The sequence below is a fragment of the Canis aureus genome, chromosome 4 (genome assembly GCF_053574225.1).
Source record: "Canis aureus isolate CA01 chromosome 4, VMU_Caureus_v.1.0, whole genome shotgun sequence".
Classification (NCBI taxonomy): Eukaryota; Metazoa; Chordata; class Mammalia; order Carnivora; family Canidae; genus Canis; species Canis aureus.
In genome coordinates this window covers 37,689,644-37,709,912 of record NC_135614.1, presented here as the reverse complement: position 1 = coordinate 37,709,912, position 20,269 = coordinate 37,689,644, and the positions used below count along the sequence as shown (strand labels likewise).

Genomic DNA, 20,269 nt, shown 5'->3' with positions numbered 1-20,269 from the left:
ATGTGGCCATCTGCAGGTCTGGCATCTAGCCTGGTTAGTGGCTCAGGAGCTCTGAAAACTTAGGTCTCCTAACCTGCCATCTCTACAGTAAGGGTAGATGCCTCACAGGGTAGCTGGGAGGATGGCATGAGATGATGTGAGCAATGGCTGGTATATTCCAGATGCAGAGCAGAGTTGCCTTCATGCCCCTCCTCACCCCTCATCCTTCAGGCCCCCACTCTAGGCTCCCTGGGACTTATCACCGGGTCCCATCTCTGCCAAGTCACTTTCTGTTCCTCCCTTTCCGTGGCCCCTGCCCTTCCTCCGACTCCCTCTCCTTCTGTCCTCCTTGCTCACAGCTCTCAGAGCTCTTTTACAATACAGATTTGAACTGGCTGCTTCACTGTTTCATACTCTTCTGTGCCCTGCCACTCCCACCCCACCCACAAGATACAGTCCAGCTCCTTCACTGGTCACTTGTGGCCTTCCAGAACCTGGGGGCTGTGCTCTGCGGGGGGGTGCTCTGCTGTGGCATTGGGCTGTTGCCTCTGGGCCTTCACCCTGGCTGTCACTGTTTTTCACTTCCCATCTCTGCAGATGTACCTCCGAGCCAATCCATATCAGGCACCCCCACTTGTGTGGGTGCTGGGGCCCAGCAAAGGGGATCTCCCTTTACCTTCTCCCGCTGACCATGTGCTATCCAAGTCCCCATCACTAGGGTGACCAGGGTGGCCAGCCCTGGGAAAACCATCTTGACCTCCACCCTGCTGTGTGCCTCAAATCCCACCTCTCCTACGCACAGGTAGAGGCACATGCAGGACACAGCTGGATACAGCTTTATTGTGGCAGTGGATGTGAGCAGGGGTTGGTGTGGTCAGCACCAGTGTGTGGAGGGAGTGGGAGGAAATGGAGGGAGTGCGGGGAAATGAAGGGGATGGGGCAGGGCCCAGGGAACCCCAGGCTCAGGCCAGGAGTTGGGGTTGGGGTGACCTTTGCCAGCCCTATCCAGAAATCTGGGCCGATGACTCCAGAACTGGAGCTCCCTCTGGCTGGGCTGGATGAGGCAGCAGTGGACAGGAGGGACTCACACATGGGAGAAGGCATGGCTCTTGCAGAGGGGCTTGTCCTTCTTAGAGTAGAAAGTCTTTCCTTCCAGGTTGATCTGGCATATCTGAGGACAGCCAAGGTCAAGCCACGTGGGGTTGGGGGTGGCAGTAGAGCCCCTTTCCCAACTCTCATGAATTCCAGAGGCAGGGAGTGGGAGGGAGGCTGGTGAGGAACACAGGGCGAGGGGGTGGGACCTGAGTCCAAGGTTGGGGGCACTCACCGCACACACAAAGCAAGTGTCGTGCCAGCTGAAGCCCAGTGCCTCCAGGAAGCGGTCCCCAGCATCGATCTTGAAGTCACAGCCCCGGCATTTCGTGCCAAACATCTTCTCATAGTCTGAGGATGGAGGCAAAGAGTGGGGGCCCTAGGTTCTCGCCTGCCCCACACCCTACCCCTTACCTGTGCCCCCCTCAACCATCCCCTACCTCGCTCGCAGTACGGTGCCCCTTCTTCCATGTAGAAGGCCCTGTTCCGAATGGGTGTCTTGCAGGCCGCACAGGTGAAACAATGCACGTGCCAGGTCATCTTTAGGGCATGCATGATCTCCTAGGAGGATGGTACAGTCACCAGGCAGCTTGGCCCCTCCTCTCCAGAGCTGGGGACACAGGAAGGCTGGCCGTGGGCCCTCTTCCTTCCCATGGTAAATGTTACATCTGTACAATCACCATTCCTACTCTATCTCTGGCACTGAGGTCTCCCCATGGATGTCCACCATGTCTTTCAGATTTGCCATGTCCAAAGCTCAGCTCATAACCTCTACACCCCAAACCTGCCTCTCTCACAGCTGTTCCTATCTCAGTTGATGGCAACTCCATGCTTCCATTTGCTCAGCTGAGATGCCCCTCTTTATCTCATATGCCACAACAAGTCTGCCAGGAACTCCTGTTGGGTCCGCCTGCATGATGCATCCAAATCCTGACCACTTCTCACTGCCTCCCTCACGTGGGAGGTAGGCCTCAGAGATCCCTGGCTTGAGTGACTGTACAAAACTGACCTCTGAGCTCCTCCTTCTGCCCCTTCAGACAGATATCAACCAGAACAAATCCACATTCCCCTCTGCTTGAATCCCTGCCTACCCTACATTTCCCTCTGGCCTATGTATCCTCTGCTCTCTCTACGTGGCCTCTTGCCCATGGCTGACGCACCCAGCAGGTCACTCTTGGGGCTTCACACCGGCTGTCCCCCCTGTCCGGGCTGTGTACCCCTGGTATGTCCCAAGTCTCACTGCTCACTGCCTTCAAGTTTCTACTTCAATGTCCCCCTCTCCATGAGGCCTGTTCTGACACCACCAGTTAATACTTCCAATCTGCTCTTCCAATGCCACATTCCCAACACCTTTAACTCTGTTCTCAATGCTTAACAGCTCTTACTAACACAGCAGCAGGTGATTTACTTATTGTATCTATTGCTTATCGTCTTCCTCTCTTCCCTTCTTCCTACTCAAATGTAAGGTCCAGGAGGGAATGAGACATGACTGTTCTAGGAGCTGATATAGTGCAACAGTGCCTATCCCTAGGGGTGCTCATCAACAAATGTTCGGGAATTAACCTGCTCCACTGGACTGGGGAGGAAGCAGAAGCTGGGGGCGGGCGGGGCGTTCTGTGTACTCCCTGGGCCTGGGCTGTCAATCCTGGGGACCTCTGAGCCAACCAGGGCCGGCAGTATTCAGATCTAGAACAGGCAGAGGGCAGTGTGGGGCTTCAGGATGGGCCAGATCTGTGGGTCCCACCAGGCTCTGCTTCTTAGCTAGGTAACTTGGCCAATGACATCACCCTCTCTTGACACTTGGTTCCTTCCCTTGTGAACTGGGAACCTAATCCCAGCCTTGAAGGTTGTTGTAAGGATGGCCCTAGATTTGAGGCTGGGGGTCTCAGACTCTATGCCTGCTGAGGGCAGGTAGTGGACTCAATGGGGCAAGGTGTAGTTGGGGAGCACCTGTTTCTGCCTGTAGGGATGGTGGTGACCAATTCATGGAGCGATGCCTGGAAAGCTCAGGTTGAAATCTAGCTGTTGAAGTGAAATCTGACTCTCAAATACTGCCCATTAATTTAAAATGAAACTGTATACCAAGCAAGACACGTGGGCAGCATGTAGCTCTCAGATGGCCCATCTGTGCCCTCTGCATCTATGTCATATCTCACATACACCTCACAATCACCCTGGCCAGGAAGTTACTGACATCACTTTAGCGAGGCCCAGGGAAAGCGAACTGCACCAGGTCACATAGTCAACAGATGGCAGAAATGGGTTCTATGCTCAAGTCCAGCTACTCCAAAGCTGGCTCTTCCTATTGCCTGATGTTGCCTCTTTTCAAGAAGTAGAAAAAAGCTCCAGGGACAGGAACCTGGCTGCAAGCTGGTAGGACAGGGGGCTTGGGCAAAAACTTGGGCTGTCCAGAGGTGGGTCCAGTGTATGTGTGAGCAGAGAGGCAGCTTTCTGCTGGTATTCAGAAGAACTGGGAAGCCAGTTATGAATATTTATTTGATGCCCTTATTTCCTAAATCTGCCTCTCCTATCTCCACAGCCCTGACCCAGGCCCCAGCCGCCTGTTCCCCTTCTCTCTCCCCTTGCCCAGAGGAAGCTTGCTGCAGCATAGCTGACCTCATCAGCCTCAGCTCCAAACTCCTAACACAGCCCCCACTCACCTCTTCTGCCTCATCTCACACCCTTCTCAGGTGTTACCTTGTGACACAAGCTATTCCTTCTGCTTGGAGTACTCTCTCCTGATCCTTCTTTAAGCTAATTCCTACTCATTTTTAAAGTTCAGCTTAGAAAAAAAATAAAATAAAGTTCAGCTTAGACAGCACTTCCATCCATTCCTTCAAACATTCACTGATTGCCTCCTATATGTGGAGCACAATATAAAGCAAAATAGCCCTGGCCCCAGCACATGGAGTTCACACCTGGGGAAAGATGGGACAAAAGACTGGGGCTTAGTGAGCAAACTGTGGGGGACTTGGCCTGGTGAAAGAGTAGGTATCAGAGAAGATGGCTATCATTTCCTGAGGAAATGATAGGAGACCCACATGAGAAGGAACAAGGTATAGAGGGTGCTAAAACATTATTCCTAGAGGAGAGGACAGACTGTGCAAGGGCCCTGTGGGAAGAGAAATAGCACAGTGGCAAATGAAGTGGCCCACATGGCTGGAGCACTGGAGAGGGGCTAGTGGTGAGAGGTGAGCCTTAAGAACATGGGGTTTCTAATGGTCCCCAAACTAGGGTAGGTCACCTTTAATGTGTCCCTCACGCTCTGCAGCTTCCTTCCAACTCCACTGAAACTATCTGATTGCTCCATGTTTCTCTCCCCATGTTCCATGCTGATTTCCCAGGGCAGGCACAGTTCTGAGCTCTGGGTGCTGACAGGGAACGGCACTCCTTGCAGGGCAGGTAAGGCTTCTCCCCCTTACCTTACCCCCAGGATGAGGTGAGGGCTTTCTAGAGTTTGTCAGGCTGTGAGTCCCTGCAAGAGGGGAAGCTAGGGGCCCCTGGACCTCTGGGGAACATTACCCTGGGCTGGGTAGGAGAGGTTTGCCATCCAAGGCTTACTCCAGGACCTGGGAACCAGCTAGGCCCTATAAGGCTTGGCTCCTCATCTGTGCCTGGGTGATAACACTGTCCACTCAGGACAGAGGTGCAGCAGGACAAGAGTGCAGTGTAACACAGGGCAGTCCTCGAACAGAATGGCCTTGATTTGTGGACATCCAGCTCAAGAAAGGTCCTGGAATCCAGCCCATTCTCTTAGAGCAGTCCAATAGGGTGTGGCCCAGGCTGGCAGGGAAATGACTGTGATCTGGGCCAAAATTCCCTCACCTGGAAGCTGGGAATAACCAAACTGACTTCCTATAGTAGGACTGTGAAGCTGGATACCCACACACTGTAAGTGCCCCACAACACAAACTGTCATTACAATGACAAAGACTGTGATAATACCCATTCCCCCCTTCTTATCCACTGATGGAATCTCCATTCTTTGCCGGGCACATGGCTGCCCCAAATAGCTGGTCTTTCCCAGCCTCTCTTGCAGCTCAGTATGGTCATGTGACTGAGATCTGGCCAACGGGATGGAAGCATAGCATTGGGTGGCAGCATCTTCTCAAGATAGCTGCCATGGGCCCTCCATCCCTTCATCCCCTTCCGGCTTCCCGCTGGCTGAAACGTGGCAATTTTAGTTGAGGTTCAAGAGTCATGTTGGACTATGAGTGTTAAGTAAGCCTGTGCTAAGAATAGCTGAGGAACAAGATACAGAAAACCAGATCTGCCTGTTAGTCCCAGAATGCCCACCTCTGCACTTTCTTAGGTGGGAAATAAGCAGCCAGTGTTTTAAGTTTTATACCGCTCGTGGTCAAGGTTCTCCTTACTGATATGAACATTACCACAGGGCTCCCTGGCCACATTTGGCAGCTCTGTATCTAGAAATAGGAGAAGCAGTAATGTCAGGAAGAGCCCAAGCTGGGAGTCAACAGTCCTGGGGCCACACCAGCTTAGCCCTCATCCTGTGCAGCCTTGGGCGGTTTCTGCCCCTCTCTGGGCTTCAGTTTCCATACATAGGCGACAGGAACCCCTTTAGCTTTTCGCCCTGCCTGTTCTGCCCCTGCTTCCTCTGGCTGTGCCTTGACCCCTGGCACCCTCTGAGTCCTCCCCGCCACTAGGAGCTCCTGGGGGCGGGGCCCAAACCTGTTACTTCATGAGGTGTCCTGGAGAATGGGGCACTACGTGGCACACCGTCCACACTTAATAAGAGAACGAATGGGGGAAGGAAGATGGCCCTTCCCTCTTTGCTCATGACATACTGACCCAAGTCCCAAGCCTGGTTCCCATCAGCATCTAGGTTGCCCTGCAGAAAACATGGCCAGGCTCTGCTGTGTGTTCAGCCTTAGTGGGAAGAACAGGAGTTTGATCAGAAATTTGTGTCTGGGGCAGCCCAGGTGATTCAGCAGTATAGCGCCGCCTCCAGCCCAGGGTGTGATCCTGGAGACCCGGGGATCGAGTCCTGCATTGGGCTTCCTGCATGGAGCCTGTTTCTCCCTTTCCCTGTGTCTCTGCCTCTCTTTCTCTCTCTCTCATAAATAAATAAATAAAATCTTAAAAAAAAAAAAGAAATTTGTGTCTGGATTTCTGGCTTCACCACTGCATAGTCCTAGGCCCTCCAGGAACGCTGAGTTATCTTTCAGATCTCCTGTCCTCTCGTGCACTGGAGATGGCAGATCCTGTGGGTTAGCCTCCTCAAAGCCTGTCACAACCCCCTTCCTTTTTGCCTTCCTCTCTTACAGGAGATGAAGTCTAAGATACTGGGTTTGCCAACTTCCCCTGCAGTCCAGGTGCTCCTAGGATAACAATGCCAAACACTGGGATAAAGATGCAAGTTCCCAGTTTTTCTTCCAGAGTCAAAAACAAAACCTTGTTAAAATAATGCCATTTGGCTCTTCCCTCTCCTTTCTGTCTGCAACAAGAATATAAGGCCTGGGGCTGGCAAACAAGATAAAATAGGCTTGGGGACAAGGCTTTACAAGTCGCTAAGCATTTTGGAGCCAATAGCAGGAAAAGCCTAAGGACATCCTTGAGCTGGAATGCTTGTGACTGAAGTAAATAACCTGTTTTGTTGAGGTTTTATCCTTGTAGATGAATGTAAGCCCACTGACAGCCACTGTGATCAGGGTGGACCTACACTCTTCAGGTAACGTTTTATTTCAGGGAACCAATCCTTCCTCCCTCTGTCTGTGGTTTGGGTGGGACCACCTGACCACTGCTTTGGTGGATGCTCCCCAGGCCTGGCTAGTCTTGGTCTAGAGATGGGCACGTGACACAAGCTATTCCAGTGAACACCAGCACTGGGACCCTCACTGCGCCAGCTGGCACAGGGGTGCTTCTATTCTCTCTGTAGTGCTAGGCTGGAGAGATGTAACCCTGGAGCCACCATGGCACCATCTTTGCCACCTTCCAAGGAAAAGTGTGCAGGGAACGAAGCCAACACAGACAAAAGCAGAGGCAAGTGATGAGAAAAGTCCTGATGGCTTCAAGACCTGCACGATGACCTGGGCTTGGAGGTAGTGCCCCATGGGCTTTCTGACTGTTTGAACAAGCACATATACCTCCCACTTTTCAAAAGTGAGTATTATACCACTTTGCTTTTGTGACAGACCCACTAACTGAAAGAAATCTGAAAAGGAATTTTGCTTTTACCAAAAAAAGGTGAAAAGTGAAAAAGAGTGTTTAGCATTTGTCTTGCAGTGAGCCACTACAGAGGTGGTACATGCCCCTTACCGGAGCAGGTGCCCTGGGAGCCACATTCTGTACCCCAGCACCGCGCCACCCCAGCACCAGGCCACCCCAGCATTGTGTCATCCCAGCACTAGGCCACCCTGCATCAGGCCACCCCACACCAGAGCACCCCAGCACCGCACCACCCCAGCATCAGGCCACTCAGCACCAGGCCACCACAGCTCCAAGCTGTGTCTGTGAGCATCTGTGCTTTCTCTCAATTTACTTTGTGCATCTGTGAGCAAGATGTATCCTCAGGTACCAGAAGAATGTATAAGAGATTATTTTTTGGGTCTGGGAACACTCAGATTTCCTTCCATATGAATTAACAGTACTTGCTTCTTCACTTTATGCTATTTTGGCTTGTGAAAGTTTCCACAGGAACACTCTACTTTCAGAGAGCCAGGGACACTTGGACACTCTTGTTTGCTGGAGCCCCTCTGAGTAGGGTTTTAGTCATTTGTGAGGAGGATCTTGGTTAACATAAAATGAGGCTAATATTGCATCCTGTTTATTAAGATGCTAAGGATCCAAAGGAGAGGGGAGAGGCCCAAGGCCTGAGTTCCTCTGTAGTAATCTTTTGATGCTGACAGAGTCAGATTCACCCTCCCACCCACCCACCCACCAGCCCCACTCACGCCTGTGATCTTCTTCTTGCACTTGGCACAGCTGGGTGCATAGCGCACATCATAGCAGGGTGGGCAGAAGATGGCACCCTTCTCCTCAAAGAAACCGCCCTCTTCCAGGACCTTCCCACACTGGCTGCACACAAATTCCTCGGGGTGGTAGGCATGGCCCAGCGCAACCAGGTATCGGCCCCTGAGGGGGAGGTGAGGGCAGTAAGAGTGAATGTAGGCAAATGAGGGAGGGGGCCTAGCCAGAGCCCAAGTGGGTTTAGGGAACACCTATTTTGAAGCCTTGAAGGGAAATGCATTCTCCCCATTTTCCAAATAAAGGAGAAATAGGCTTGGGAGGTGACCTGAGTGTTGACACAGTGATGTAGTTGCACTGCTTCGATGACAAGAAATGAGTGACAGAGGCAGTGTTGGAATAAGAAGAAGTATCACACTTGGTGGGGGCTGCTGACTTGGGCCTAATGAGACAAACCAGAGGAACTGGTGCCCTGGGGGCAGGAGGCCCAGAGTGCCTATTGGATCTGAACACCAGGGGGTAACTGAGCCCACCCCGGTGCCACCCTATCTCACCTGCCTAGTCCATCTGGCCTGGGGAGGGGCCGGCAGGTCCCACATAAATGAGGGTGTCTCAAGAAGGGGGTTCTTTGCAGAGCCTAAGAGCTGACAGGAGTCAAGAGCCATGGGACCATAGCTGAGAACTAGCAAGGTTCTTAGGAGCCAGTACACTTGACTCTGGGGGTACTGTATGACCCTGCTGGATCCGAGGCAATAGTGCAGAGAGGGAGGGGCCTTTGGCCTGTCTGCTCTGAGAGCTGAGGGTTGGCAGAGAACAAGTGAACAGGAGGGAGAGCGGGGACGGGGGGCGGGGGGGGGAAACAGGCCCTTCCCTGCCCAGAGAGTGGCCATTCTAGGGGTGCAGCTTGGGTGTGTTGTTGGCACTTCCTCCATTTCAGCAGGCAAAGGGGAAATGCTGATAGAGGCTGACGTGGGGTGGGGTGGGATGGGGGAAACGATGCAGAATCTGAGGACCTAGGCCAGGTCCCTGCCCCCAAATGCAACTGGAAACTAAATCCTTATCCTCCCACAGTGACAGTTGAGATGAGTAGGGAGAGAGTCTGGGGCACAGAGGTCAGAAAGATGCCAGGGCCAGGCCTCAGGATGGAAAAGGCCAGAGTAGCAAAGGAATAGGCCACCCACCGGATGACCTTGTGGCAGTGGTGGCACACAGGAGTCTTGCCATTGTTGCCACCGCCTGCTCCCGTGCCCCCTCCGGCGGCTGCCTGCACGATGGAGGTGCGGTTCTGCAGAGGTGTGGGTGTGGCTGGCTGGCTGTGCCGGGTCAGCACCGTGCTGGTCTTGTCCGGAGCGTAGCGCTCAGCAAATCCAGGATCCACGGCCCAGGGTGGGCGGCTGGTGGGGCTGAGGGTGGTAGGGCCTGCCGAGGCCAAGGAAAGTGGTTCCAAGGGGGTGCCCAGGGACCCCAAAGGCCAAGGGTTCGAGCCAGGGGTCGAACTTGGAGGGGCCTCCCCCACTTGCATGCCCCTGGAGGCTACCCACCCTTCCCCAGGCCCAAGCCCACTCTCTCTCACCAGGCCAGGGTTCCTGGGGTGTAGCTGAGGCTGGGGCTGGGGCTTCTGTCCTGGGCACCTGGCTGCAAGATCTGCCGTTCAAGGCCCTGTATGGTTGAAGCTCCTGGCATGGCCCCACCCCCCAACCTTGGGCCTGCTGGCCCCATGGGAAATGCTTGGGTGCATGAGAGCTGCTGGGCTGGACTCCAGGTCCCAGAGGAGTAGGTAGGGGTAGGGTAGTGTCTCCTAGCCAGGTTCCAGCCGGCAGGTCTATTGTACAGAGCTGGGAGGTGGAGGGAGTGTGCTCCCTTCTGGGGCAGCTCTTGGGGCTTCCTCATCCCAGAGATCTAGCTCTGATGGCAGGGTCCCCTTTGCCAGGTACCACCCCTCATTGAGACCCAGACTGGCATGGCCCACACCAGGTCTGAACCATGTAACACCCCCAGAGCCAAAACAAATCAAGCCCACAAAGATAGAAGGCAGAGGCAGAGGAAGCGAGGCTGAGAATGTTTATTTCCATGCTTCAGCCAGCACAGACCTGGCAGACAGTAATACTGTAGGGCAAGGAGGGGAGGCAGTGTCAGACAGAGCCAGGCCCTCTGCTAGGCCAGCAAGAGGCTCAGTCCAGGGGCAGGAAAAGAGTGGGTGAGGTAGGCAGAAGCTGCAGTGGCCAGGGGAGGGGGTGCCCCGGTGGGAGGAACAGAAAGAGAGAGGCAGAGAGGGTAGCCGGCCAGTGAGGGCCGGGCTATGACTGCACGTTGAGCACGTGGGCAGAGCGCTGGTGGTGCCAGTCCCGGAGGCGGGTGTAGCGTGGGCTCTGCAGCTCCAGGACATACTTTTCCCTGGGGGGCAGAGAAAGAAGGAGGAAGAAGTAGAAGGAGAGATTGAAGGGAGGAAGGGAGGGATGAAGGAAGGAAAGGAGGAAAATAGAGAGCCCTGGAGGCGGACCCTCAGGTGCAGACACAGGGCAGTGGCTGGAATGGGAGAGGCAGGAGGTGAGAAAGAAGGGCTATTGTCCATCGTTTTACCTTGATTTCTTCAGGTGTTCCTCATCCGGGTCTTGCACTGAGAGAGCAGAGGCAGGCATTGACCGAGAGAAGACAGAGGGCCACCCCAGCCCTGAGCCCTGGCAGAAGGTCACAGGGCACCAGAGCAGGCTCCAGCTGAGCCTAGGCCCAGGCCAGGGGCCAGCAGGAGAGTCTGCCCTGCCCTGGGCTGGCACTTACTGAACTCGGTGCCCGTGAGGTGGGCAAGGATGCGGAAGGAACGGGACTGGCTTGTCCCGGGCCGAGGCCGCCAGTCCTCTGTGTCCTCCATCAGCCGCTGCTTGCTGGCATCTGGGACCAGCGGCCGGAGCGGCTGTCTGTGGGGAGGGTGTGGCTCAGAACCTCACGCAGGAGTGGGCAGTGGGGGCAGCCCCTCCCCAGATTGGTGCATGTGGGTTATGGTGCTGGGAGAGTGGGGGAGGGCAAGGCCAGGGCTGGGAGGAGGGTGGGGTGGGGGGGGTGAGGGAGCTAAATGAGAGGAAATGAGGGTGGCTAAGGTGGGGAGGGACCACCGCCCAGAATGCCAAAAAGAAAGAAGAGAAGGACAGGCAGAGGGGGCTCACTGACTTGTCAGGGGTCTGCACCTGTGAAGGAAATAGACAGATGGACAGATAAAGGGACAAAGGGACAGACACAGGAAGAAAAACGGTAAGGGGTCAGAGTAGCCAGGGGCAAGGCTGCACTGAGTGGGGCTCAGTTACATGACACCACACCCCAAACCTAGGCCACCAGTTGGGGGGCGCTGCCTGGCTCGGAGCACCCAGGAAGGCTGCGCCTGCCCAGGAGCCACACCCTCAGAGGGGTCCAGTGCCTGCAGCCCCACCCCGGGGTCGCTGCCGCAGGGTTCCAGCCAGGCTGGGGCACAATGCAGACTGAGCAGCAGTGGGCAGCGGGAGCGGGGGCGGGGGCGGGGCAGCGGGGGTGGGGGGGGTGTCGCGCACGCGGCATGGGCGTGGGTGGGCAGGACCGACGTACCCATTCTGCTGCAGGGCGTTGTCAGCTGGCAGGGGTACCCCAAAGGGCCGGGCTGTCTTGTTGAGGGAGGCGCTGGGTGCAAAGGTGTACCGCGGGGGGTCTGCGGTGGGGGCCAGGGCCTGGGCGGAGACAGAGCCGGGCAGGGCGGGGGAGGGGGGACATGGGGGCGGGCGGGGGGCCGGGGGGTTTGGGGGGGTGCGAAGGGAACTCTGGGCCCAAGGGGGATCCCCCCCCACGCGTGGGAAGGACAGCGGTGCTCCAACCCCCACACCCACACATCTGGCTGGAGGAATGGGGGAGGGAGGACTCAGGTTTCAAGGGGCCCATTTGGGAGGGATGATCTCAGCCCACACGGGCCATAAGGCAGACTAACTGGGGCAAGATGAGTGAGGCTTGTAGCACAGGCCAGCGGAAGGCAGCAGACAGACAGGCAGACATGCGTGGTGCCCAGACCGTGCGGCAGAGCCCAGCCCAACCCCCAGTTTCCCAGACTCTCCCAGCTCTGGCCTCCACCCTCTACTTCCGGCCAGGGATAGGGGTATCAAGGCTCCTTGCTCCGGGGGAGGCCTAGTCAGTCCAGCAGTCCAATCCCACCCTTCCCACCGCCCAAATGGACTGCTCAGATGTCCCCAGCCTACCTTCTGCAGTTTGCTCTGGGCTGGCTGGGCCCTGGAGAAGGGGAAGAGGTTAACAGTGGGCCAGGCCTCAGGGTGCCCCCACCCGCCAAGCAGGCTGGCGCCCTTGTACCTGCTGAGACCTAGGCTCAGGTGCTCCCCGCAGGCACGAATCTTGTTCTGGGCTTCAATGTGCGTCAGGCCCCCCGCATTCTCGCCATCTATGCTCAGCACCCAGTCACCCACAGCCACACCGGCCTGTGCAGCTTTGCCTCCAGGAGTGAGCTGCAGACAGATAGAAGGTCACAGGGACCCCAAGCCTCTGCAGACCAAACTGAGGCCAACATTAGTCAACCCTGCTTAAACTGCTCCACTTCTAGAACCTGGAGGCCTCTTCATTCAACATTATCTCTGGGCAGCTGCTGAATACTCAAACAATCCGGGAGGGGTGGGGTTTACCTGAACTTCACAAATACCCCAATCTCCCCGTTTGTTTAGTCATTTGTTCACCTCCCATGACCCTCCTCCCTACAGTGCAGAAAATGCTGTGACATCACCAAGCAGCCACCTTCAGGTTGGGCCCCAAGCTGCTCAGCTCCAACCACAGCCTCTGAGCCCCCTGCTGGCCTCCTGCCCAAGCTGTTTCACCCATCCTCTGGCTTGTGTAAATGGCGAGTTCCTCCATGATACTGCTAGGTGCTCTCACCTCATACTCCCAGCACCCTGTCCTGTGGCCATCTGCAGGGTTCTGCCAGGACCCTCTGAGAGCCAGGAATAGACCCCTGTCATCTCCAGGGACCCTGTGAAGCACTTGAAGAGGACCCATGGTGTCAGCTGGGGCTGTCAATGAGTGTCACCCCGAAGCCTTCAATTGCCACATCACCCTCTCCCCCGGTCTTTTGGGCTCTGCCTTGGGAATCCCTGCTTCCTGTGGCAAATGAGGGGTAATAGGGCTGGCAGTAATGGTCACCACCAGCATGAAGTGAGATTGTCATGAAAGAACCAGGACTTGGCCTTGAAGTTAGGAGGGGCCACCAGCCCTTTGAAAGTCCCAGTGGGGTATTTCCCAGACCCCTGATAGAGCTAACCTTGACAACCCCACTGGGCGCTCTCAGCCCTCTAGTCCAGAGGCAGCAATCTAGAAAGAGGTGGTGCAGCTGTTCATGGGTCTAAGCCCACAGAGCTGCCTCGGCATCTGGCAAGGGGCCTGGCATTAAGTAGACTTCTATGGGGAAGTGCTGGAAGGCAAATTCACATTTTGTAGGTTGGGGGGTAGGACTGCAAGGTACTGTCATGTCCATGACCTCAGGAGGCTCCTCAGGCTTACAGACTGAGCTGAGGCTGGGAGAGGGGAGATAGGAGGTTCTAGAGAGACCTCCAGAAGGCAGAGAGACCAGATGCAGAGACTGACAGCACTAGGGCAAGAAGGGAGAGCTGGCTCTATTTCATGCCTGGGAGGTTAGAAGGGCAAACCAGCTGGGTGCCTCCTTCTTTGCTAAATGATAAGAGCACCTTACATTTATTCAGCACCTAGTATTGTCACATACTGATACTGAATCTTCCAAAAACCAGGAAATGGGAGTCTGAGATTATATGCATTTTGCACACAAGAATAACAGAGAGGTTATGTAACTTGCCTCAAGCTGCTCAGTAAGACGCAAGGCTAGGTCTGATCCTAACCTCAAAGCTCCACTACACTAGGCTACCTCTGCTGAGTGTTGGAACCCAAGTCAGGTCAGCCCACCTAGGACAACTCCCTAAACCCCTGGCTGGGTCTGGGACATAGATCTTTCTCACTTTTAGTTCAATCCAACAACCCCTTATAACGAGCATAGAGAAGTGATACCCTTGAAAGGAAGTGACTTACTCAAGGTCATGCTGAGTCAGTAGAAGGGAAACCTGGTCCAGCCACTCCCTACCCACACAAGCTGGCTCCTGGGAGGTGTGGGCTAAGCCTGAGGTAGAGGTCTTGGGGGGTGGGCAGGAGTAGCTGGCTCCCAGGGAGGGGTAGGGATTTGGGGATGACTTCCTTTCCTGAGTGAGGAGGACAGGATAGAGGAGTGGTCAGAGAGGTAGAGAGAGAAGCAGGAGAAAACCCTGGGTGTGGGGTGGGGGGCTGGAGAGAGAAGCAAGGCAGCCTGAGTAGTCAAGGAGGGGGAAAGCCAGAGAGTTGGACGCTGCATGGGGTAGGGGTGAGTCAGCCTGAGGGCTCTAATGAGCAGCCCAACCCCCAAGTCTCAGACATTACCTCATCTCCCAGGCCTGGGCCCACAGCCAGCCCTAGCCCCTCCCTCCTGGGGTCAGGGGAGAGGGAGGAGCTGACCAGCTCAGAAAAACCCACCCCACCCGCCCACCCACCCACCCACCAGGGCCTAGGTCCAATTCCAGGGCTGGGCTCAGCTTGTGGCCCCACCTACAGCTAGGGCTGCTGACAAGGGTGCTCAGGACCAGAGTGCCCCCAACAGGCCACATTTTAAAGTCCATCCCTCAGGCTACTATGTTGCTCATACCCACCAATGAAGAAATTGAGTCTCAGAGTCCTACAGCCAGCCTTTCTCGGCTCCTCGGACTCTGCTCACCAGTTGGCCATCCCAGCATGGGGCTGCATTCTTGGGCTTATAAGGCAATCCCCTGACACAAGGAGGAGCCAGCCCCTAGCTCCGCCCCTACCAGGGCAGGCCCTCAGGAGCTGACATTAGAACCCTAGAGCCCCATCCCACACTCCTGCTTTGGGTCAGAGGCCACTGCATCCTGAATAGGACCAGTGGATGAAGATGGAGAAATCTCACAGAAGCTGGAAAGTGCTCCCCTCCCCACCAAACTGCAGGCCATCCCAGTGCTTGAATTCAAATCCCTGTTTTGCCATGGAATCACTGAAAAGGTCCCTCTACCTCTCTGAGCCCCGAGTTCCCTCGTCTGGAAAAACAAGATGACAACTGCTATTCCCTAGGCGGCAGTGAGACTGAAGTGAGATCCTGCAGTCAGGAGTGCCCTGGCTGGGGCTTGGCTCCAAGCATTGCTCCTTCAAGCAGCTTAGATACTTCCCAGAGACCTCAGGCTCACCTCCTGCATAATCGGCATCTCCCTAGGGCCTCAGAGGTGGCCCCACGAGCTTTGTGGAATGGCATCGAGTATGGGGCAGTGGTGGGGAACTGTGGGTGCTCCTCTTCCCATACAAACCTAGTTGGGAATCTTGTGGCAGGTCCAGCACATCTCTGGACCTAGATATCTCCTGCTCTATTGTACCTGCCTCACTCCTGCTCAGACTCCTCCAATCCCCCACTAGAGACCTGAGCACCCAAAGACTGCCGGGGGGGGGGGGTCCTCCCCCAACATTGGCTCACCCTGGAGATGGAGAGGGGCACATTGAAGTCCTTGCCCCCCTGCAGCCGAAAGCCCCAAGGTGCGGGCCCCTCCAGCACCACCTTGAAGGAATCCATGGCGCCTGCCCCTAGGAGGAAATAAAAGGTAAGCCAACAGCATGATGGGTGTGCAGGCAGGCCCAGCTCTAGAAACCAGCCTTGGACCGGTGCCAGGCAGGCACGAGCAGCCGCTGAACACAGCCAGGGCATCAGTAGGTGGGCACCTTGTCAGGTGTCGCTGGGTTTCTGGCTGGCAGAGCTCATTCTGGAAAAGTCGGAGCAACCCGTCTTCCCCGGGGACTGGTATGATGAGGGGTTCCCCTCATTCAGTCGAAGTTCTTTGCATTCAGAAATGGGCTGCAGGGCTAATTTGACACGGTCTCCCCTCAAAGCCAGCCTGAAGCCTCGGACAGACAGCGGGTGAGACAGCGCGTGAGTCGGCCGGCGGCCCTCTCCCCCGCCCCCGGGTCTCGACAGGCAGGCCGCGCTGAGGCCCGCTCGGACTATATAAGGCGTGTAAGCTGACACTGTGCGGAGCCGGCGGAGGGAACGCTCGGGGGCTCGGGACGCGAGGGGGAGGGGTGGAAGGGAGGCGGCTGGAGCGGGTCCTAGCCGCTCCCGGGCGGTACAAGCTGACGAGGGCTCCTGTGCTCTGGGGGCGACCGGGCGGGGCCGCGGCCCCCGTGGAGATCGGTGAGGTCTAGGACCCCAGAGCGTGGCCAGGGAGGGGATTCAATCAGGAGCCCTGTGGGGGCGGCCCCTCCCACACCACAGGCCCAACACTATCCCGGCGTGACTCAGTTTCCCCCGTCCCTCCCCCGCCCCAGGCCCCATGCATTGGCCGAGTCCCGGGCGCAGGGAGCAGCGCAGGCGCCAACCAGCCCGTGCCGCGGCGGGCTTCGCCACAGGAAGGCGGGGGCGGGGGGGGCGGGGGCCCAGGCTCGCGGGAGGAAGCGCAGCGCGGCCTCGACTCCACTGCCCTTCGTGGTCCCTCGCAGGCTCCCGCCCTCGGCCTGGCCTAGCCCGAGACGTCCCGCGCGGTCGCCAGTACCTGCTCCGCCCCGCCGAGGCGCCGCTCGGTGGCCGGCCCCGAGGAGCCGCGCTGGGATCCGCCGCCGGGCTCTGACCCCGCCTCCGCGGCCGCCGCCCGCTTTGAGCCCGCGGAAGTGGGCGGAGCCAGAGGCCACGCCCCGTCGAAGTCCCGCCCGCGTCCGGCCTCCTGCGGCGGCGAAGCCCCGCCCAACCCTCCCGCCCCGCCCAATCACCGAGTCCCGTTCTGCCTCGAGCTGGAAGGCCGGGGCGGGACCCCTGGTGGGGCGGGGTCTGGGCTGCGGCTCGCCTAGTTTGGGAGTCCGCGAGCAGCTCGCCCAGCCGCTTGCGCCTCCTCTGGCAGAGCCGAAAGAAAGCGGCCTTGGAAATCAAACAGACCTGGACATCTTGAATCTTGGTTTCCTCCTCGGAAAAATGGGGCAATAATACTCGCCTTGCAGGTCCATCGTGACCTATAGGCATTGGTTGGCATAAGGTGCAAGCCATCCGCGGCTCCAGAATTTTTAAATCGGAGTGACTTATGGGTGTGGAGCGTCTCGAGGTGGGGTCCGTTGAGGTGGGACAGGGGAATCTGGAAGCTAGGTTTGTAGAACCCTCTAGAGAAGGCAGAAAATAATGGCAGGGGCAGACAGAGTTGCAGGGAGCCCCTGGCTTGGCTCTGAGCCTGACCTTTGGGCCCTTCCACTTCCTGACTCCGGGCAGCCCTGCAACGACCCCACACTCTTGAAATGGTCTGTTGCCCAGTACTCTATTCCTGAGAAGGCAGCACTGCAGTGCGGATGTAACAGGACGACTTTAGCAGGGGTGTCAGAGTCCCCACTTTGTCACTAAGGTCATCCCGGGCAGCTAGCACAGGTGGCAGGGAAAACTGAGCAGAAACAGCAGGGTGTGGGTGAGTGAGTGGGCGTCGACCCCTCAGCTCCCTCTAGGGCATGGTTGCTGCTCTTCTCCGCACTCTGCCGTCATCACATTATCCTCTCCTCCTGCGTCATTCCTCCCACTACACAAACTTCTGGAAAAGTTATCTTTAAAGGGACGCCTGGGTGGCTCAGTCGTTGAGCCTCTGCCTTCCACCCAGGTCCTGATCCTGCCTGGAGTCCCCGACCGATTGAGTCCCACATCGGACTCCCCGCAGGGAGCCTGCTTCTCCCTCTGTTTCTCTCTGTGTGTCTCTCATGAATAAGTAAAATCTTTTTTAAAAAGTTATCTTTAAAGAAGTCCTCTCTTGGGATCCCTGGGTGGCGCAGCGGTTTGGCGCCTGCCTTTGGCCCAGGGCGCGATCCCGGAGATCGGGTATCGAGTCCCACGTCGGGCTCCCGGTGCATGGAGCCTGCTTCTCCCTCTGCCTGTGTCTCTGCCTCTCTCTCTCTCTCTCTCTGTGACTATCATAAAAAAACAAAAAAGAAAAAGAAATCCTCTCTTGACTCCACCTCCCCTCCAAATACTGCTCTTTTATTCTACTCCTTTAGAGAGTAAAATTTCTCAAAGGAGTTGTCTATAACCCTGTCTGCATTTGCTTTCCTCCTGCTCTTTCTTGAACTTGCTCCAGTCAGGCCATTGTTTCCACCAGTCCTCTGAATTAATTCCCTCTTCTCATGGTCTCCAGTGACCTCAAGGGTACCAAGTCAGTGGGGATTTCTCAGCTGTCCTTTTACCCTGCCTGGGAGTAGCACTGGTTCAGGTGCCTTTCCCCTGCCCCTGGCTTCAGACCTCCTTGTGCCGCTGGCTATTCCTTCTCCACCTCCTTTGGCAGCTCCGCATCTGCCTCCTAACGTGACCATGAGATGTTCTGTTCCCTGACTACATTCATTCACTGGGATTCCATCTCGTCCTGTGACTATCAATAACACCTATATGCTAAGGACTCCCAAGTTACATGCCCAGTCTTGACCTCTCTCCCCAAATTCCAGGCTCTGATATCCGACATCCTATCCAACCTCTGTGTAGAGGTCTAGATATCTCGATTCATTATATCCTAATTTAAACCTGTGATTTTCCACCTCTCTAACTTCTTCCTCACCTTAGTAAATGGCATCACCATTCATCCACCTGATCCAGCATCAACTATGACATTATCTTTCCCTTCTCTGTTCTACCCTAGATTCTGCAAATTCTACCTAGAGAATATGTTCCATATCTGGTCACTGCTGTAAACTGTTGTCTCAGCCATTTGTCTTGTGCTGGACACCTTAACAGTCTCCTAAAAGATCTTCCTCCTTCCACCCTTACCTAATCCAGAGTCCATGCAGCAGCTAAGGTGATATTTTTAAAGCAGAGATCACACCATGTCACCCTCAGCTTTTAGCATTCCAGTGGGCTCACGTTGCACTTGAAATAAAACTAAGGTCCTTAAGATGTACATGACATTAATAAGCTGGATCTACTTCCTACCACTCTCCTCCTTGCTCACTCTACTCCAGTCACTCTGGCCTCCTTGCTGTTCCTGCCTCAGGGACTTTGCAGTTATAGCTCCTTCTGCTTGGAAGAGTTTCCCCTGATATCTGAACAACATGCTCTCTCACTTTATTCAAGTGTTGCCTCCTCCAAGGGGCCTTCCCTGATCATCCTATCTAAAACAATAGCCCCTTGACACGTCACTCACATTGGGCACTTAGTCCCTTACCCTGCTTTATTTTTCCCTGTAGCACTTACCACCATCTGACATATCAGGTGCTTGTTTCTTCATTGTCTTTTGTCCTCATTAGAATGTCAGTCCCATTAGAGCAGGGACTTGTCTGTCTTGTCCACCATTTCCCCCAGTGCCTATACACAGTGGATGTGAATGACAGATGAAGGGAGGATGGAGAAAGTGAAGCAGCAAATAGTAAGGAACAAGTGGCAGCCTGGGGGTCCTGGCAGTCCTCCAGCAGATGACCCTAGGGTCCCATTCCTTGGCTTGTGCAAGGCTCAGGCCTGAATGAAGCCACCAATGTTCCCTGCAACCGCAGCCCAAGGGGAGGAATAGGCCCCAGGCTAGGACACAGTGCCCTCTAGTGTCCACAACACCTGCACCTCCAGGATGAGGCCCTAGAATCCTGGAGATTTGCAGACTTTCTCTCTCTCTCTCTCTCTTTTTAAGATTTTATTTATTTATTCATGACAGACACAGAGAGAGACAGAGAGAGAGAGAGATGCAGAGACACAGGCAGAGGGAGAAGCAGGCTCCATGCAGGGAGCCTGACGTGGGACTCTATCCTGGGTCTCCAGGATCACACCCCGGGCTGAGGGCAGTACTAAACCGCTGGGCTACCGAGGCTGCCCCACAGACTTTCTCTTTTATAGGCTGATTGGAATCTCACAAAAACTGCCATAAACCAAAGGGGCTTGGATCTGTAATACAAAAGCATGCCAGACCAGAGACCCGGAGTCCTAGGTTCCAGTTCTGGCCATGACCCTAATTCTCTGGGTGACCTTCAGTGTGTCCTGGGATTTACTGGGCTGTGAAGGGCTGGCTTGCCCTGTGGGGTAGTGGGGTCCTTGCTGCAGCCAACCTGACGGGAGCTTCCTGATCTCAGCTTGCTTTATGGCAGGCAGCCTGATAGATCACGGGAAGACTCTCCCTGTCATAGAGAAGACATTCCCCCGCTTAAGTGGGGCCAAAATCTACCTTCCCATGACTCTAACAACAACATCCATCCAAACTTTTCTCTCTGTGGTCAGCACTGCACAGAACCC

At 55.7% G+C, this 20,269-nt stretch overlaps 1 protein-coding gene across 10 annotated transcripts; it reads right to left on the bottom strand.

Moving 5' to 3' along the window:
• Positions 1-799: 799 nt before the first annotated feature.
• Positions 800-16,710, bottom strand: PDLIM7 (PDZ and LIM domain 7). Of its 10 annotated transcripts, none has more exons than XM_077895358.1 (14): positions 16,596-16,710; positions 15,527-15,633; positions 12,316-12,467; positions 12,207-12,237; positions 11,569-11,687; positions 11,157-11,177; positions 10,774-10,910; positions 10,576-10,612; positions 9,569-9,654; positions 9,177-9,414; positions 7,983-8,163; positions 1,512-1,632; positions 1,307-1,422; positions 800-1,150 (listed from the first exon to the last, which is right to left on the bottom strand). In XM_077895358.1, the coding sequence occupies exons 2-14, from the start codon at positions 15,620-15,622 to the stop codon at positions 1,064-1,066; spliced, it is 1,422 nt and encodes a 473-aa protein (XP_077751484.1). In that variant the 5' UTR covers positions 15,623-15,633; positions 16,596-16,710; the 3' UTR covers positions 800-1,063. The 10 variants fall into 10 exon arrangements, with proteins under 10 accessions (XP_077751484.1, XP_077751485.1, XP_077751481.1 ...); XM_077895359.1 differs by lacking the exon at positions 16,596-16,710 and adding an exon at positions 15,769-16,011; XM_077895355.1 differs by lacking the exons at positions 15,527-15,633; positions 16,596-16,710 and adding exons at positions 12,889-12,992; positions 14,050-14,305.
• Positions 16,711-20,269: the final 3,559 nt, after the last annotated feature.

Excerpts from the sequence above, each read along its gene's own strand:
- PDLIM7 (XM_077895355.1), bottom strand. Across the intron at positions 12,468-12,888 it reads CAGGGTGCTGGGAGTATGAG|CTCACTCCTGGAGGCAAAGC; the intron begins GTGAGAGCACCT and ends ATCTGTCTGCAG. Across the intron at positions 1,633-7,982 it reads GCAAGAAGAAGATCACAGGC|GAGATCATGCATGCCCTAAA; the intron begins GTGAGTGGGGCT and ends CCATCCTCCTAG.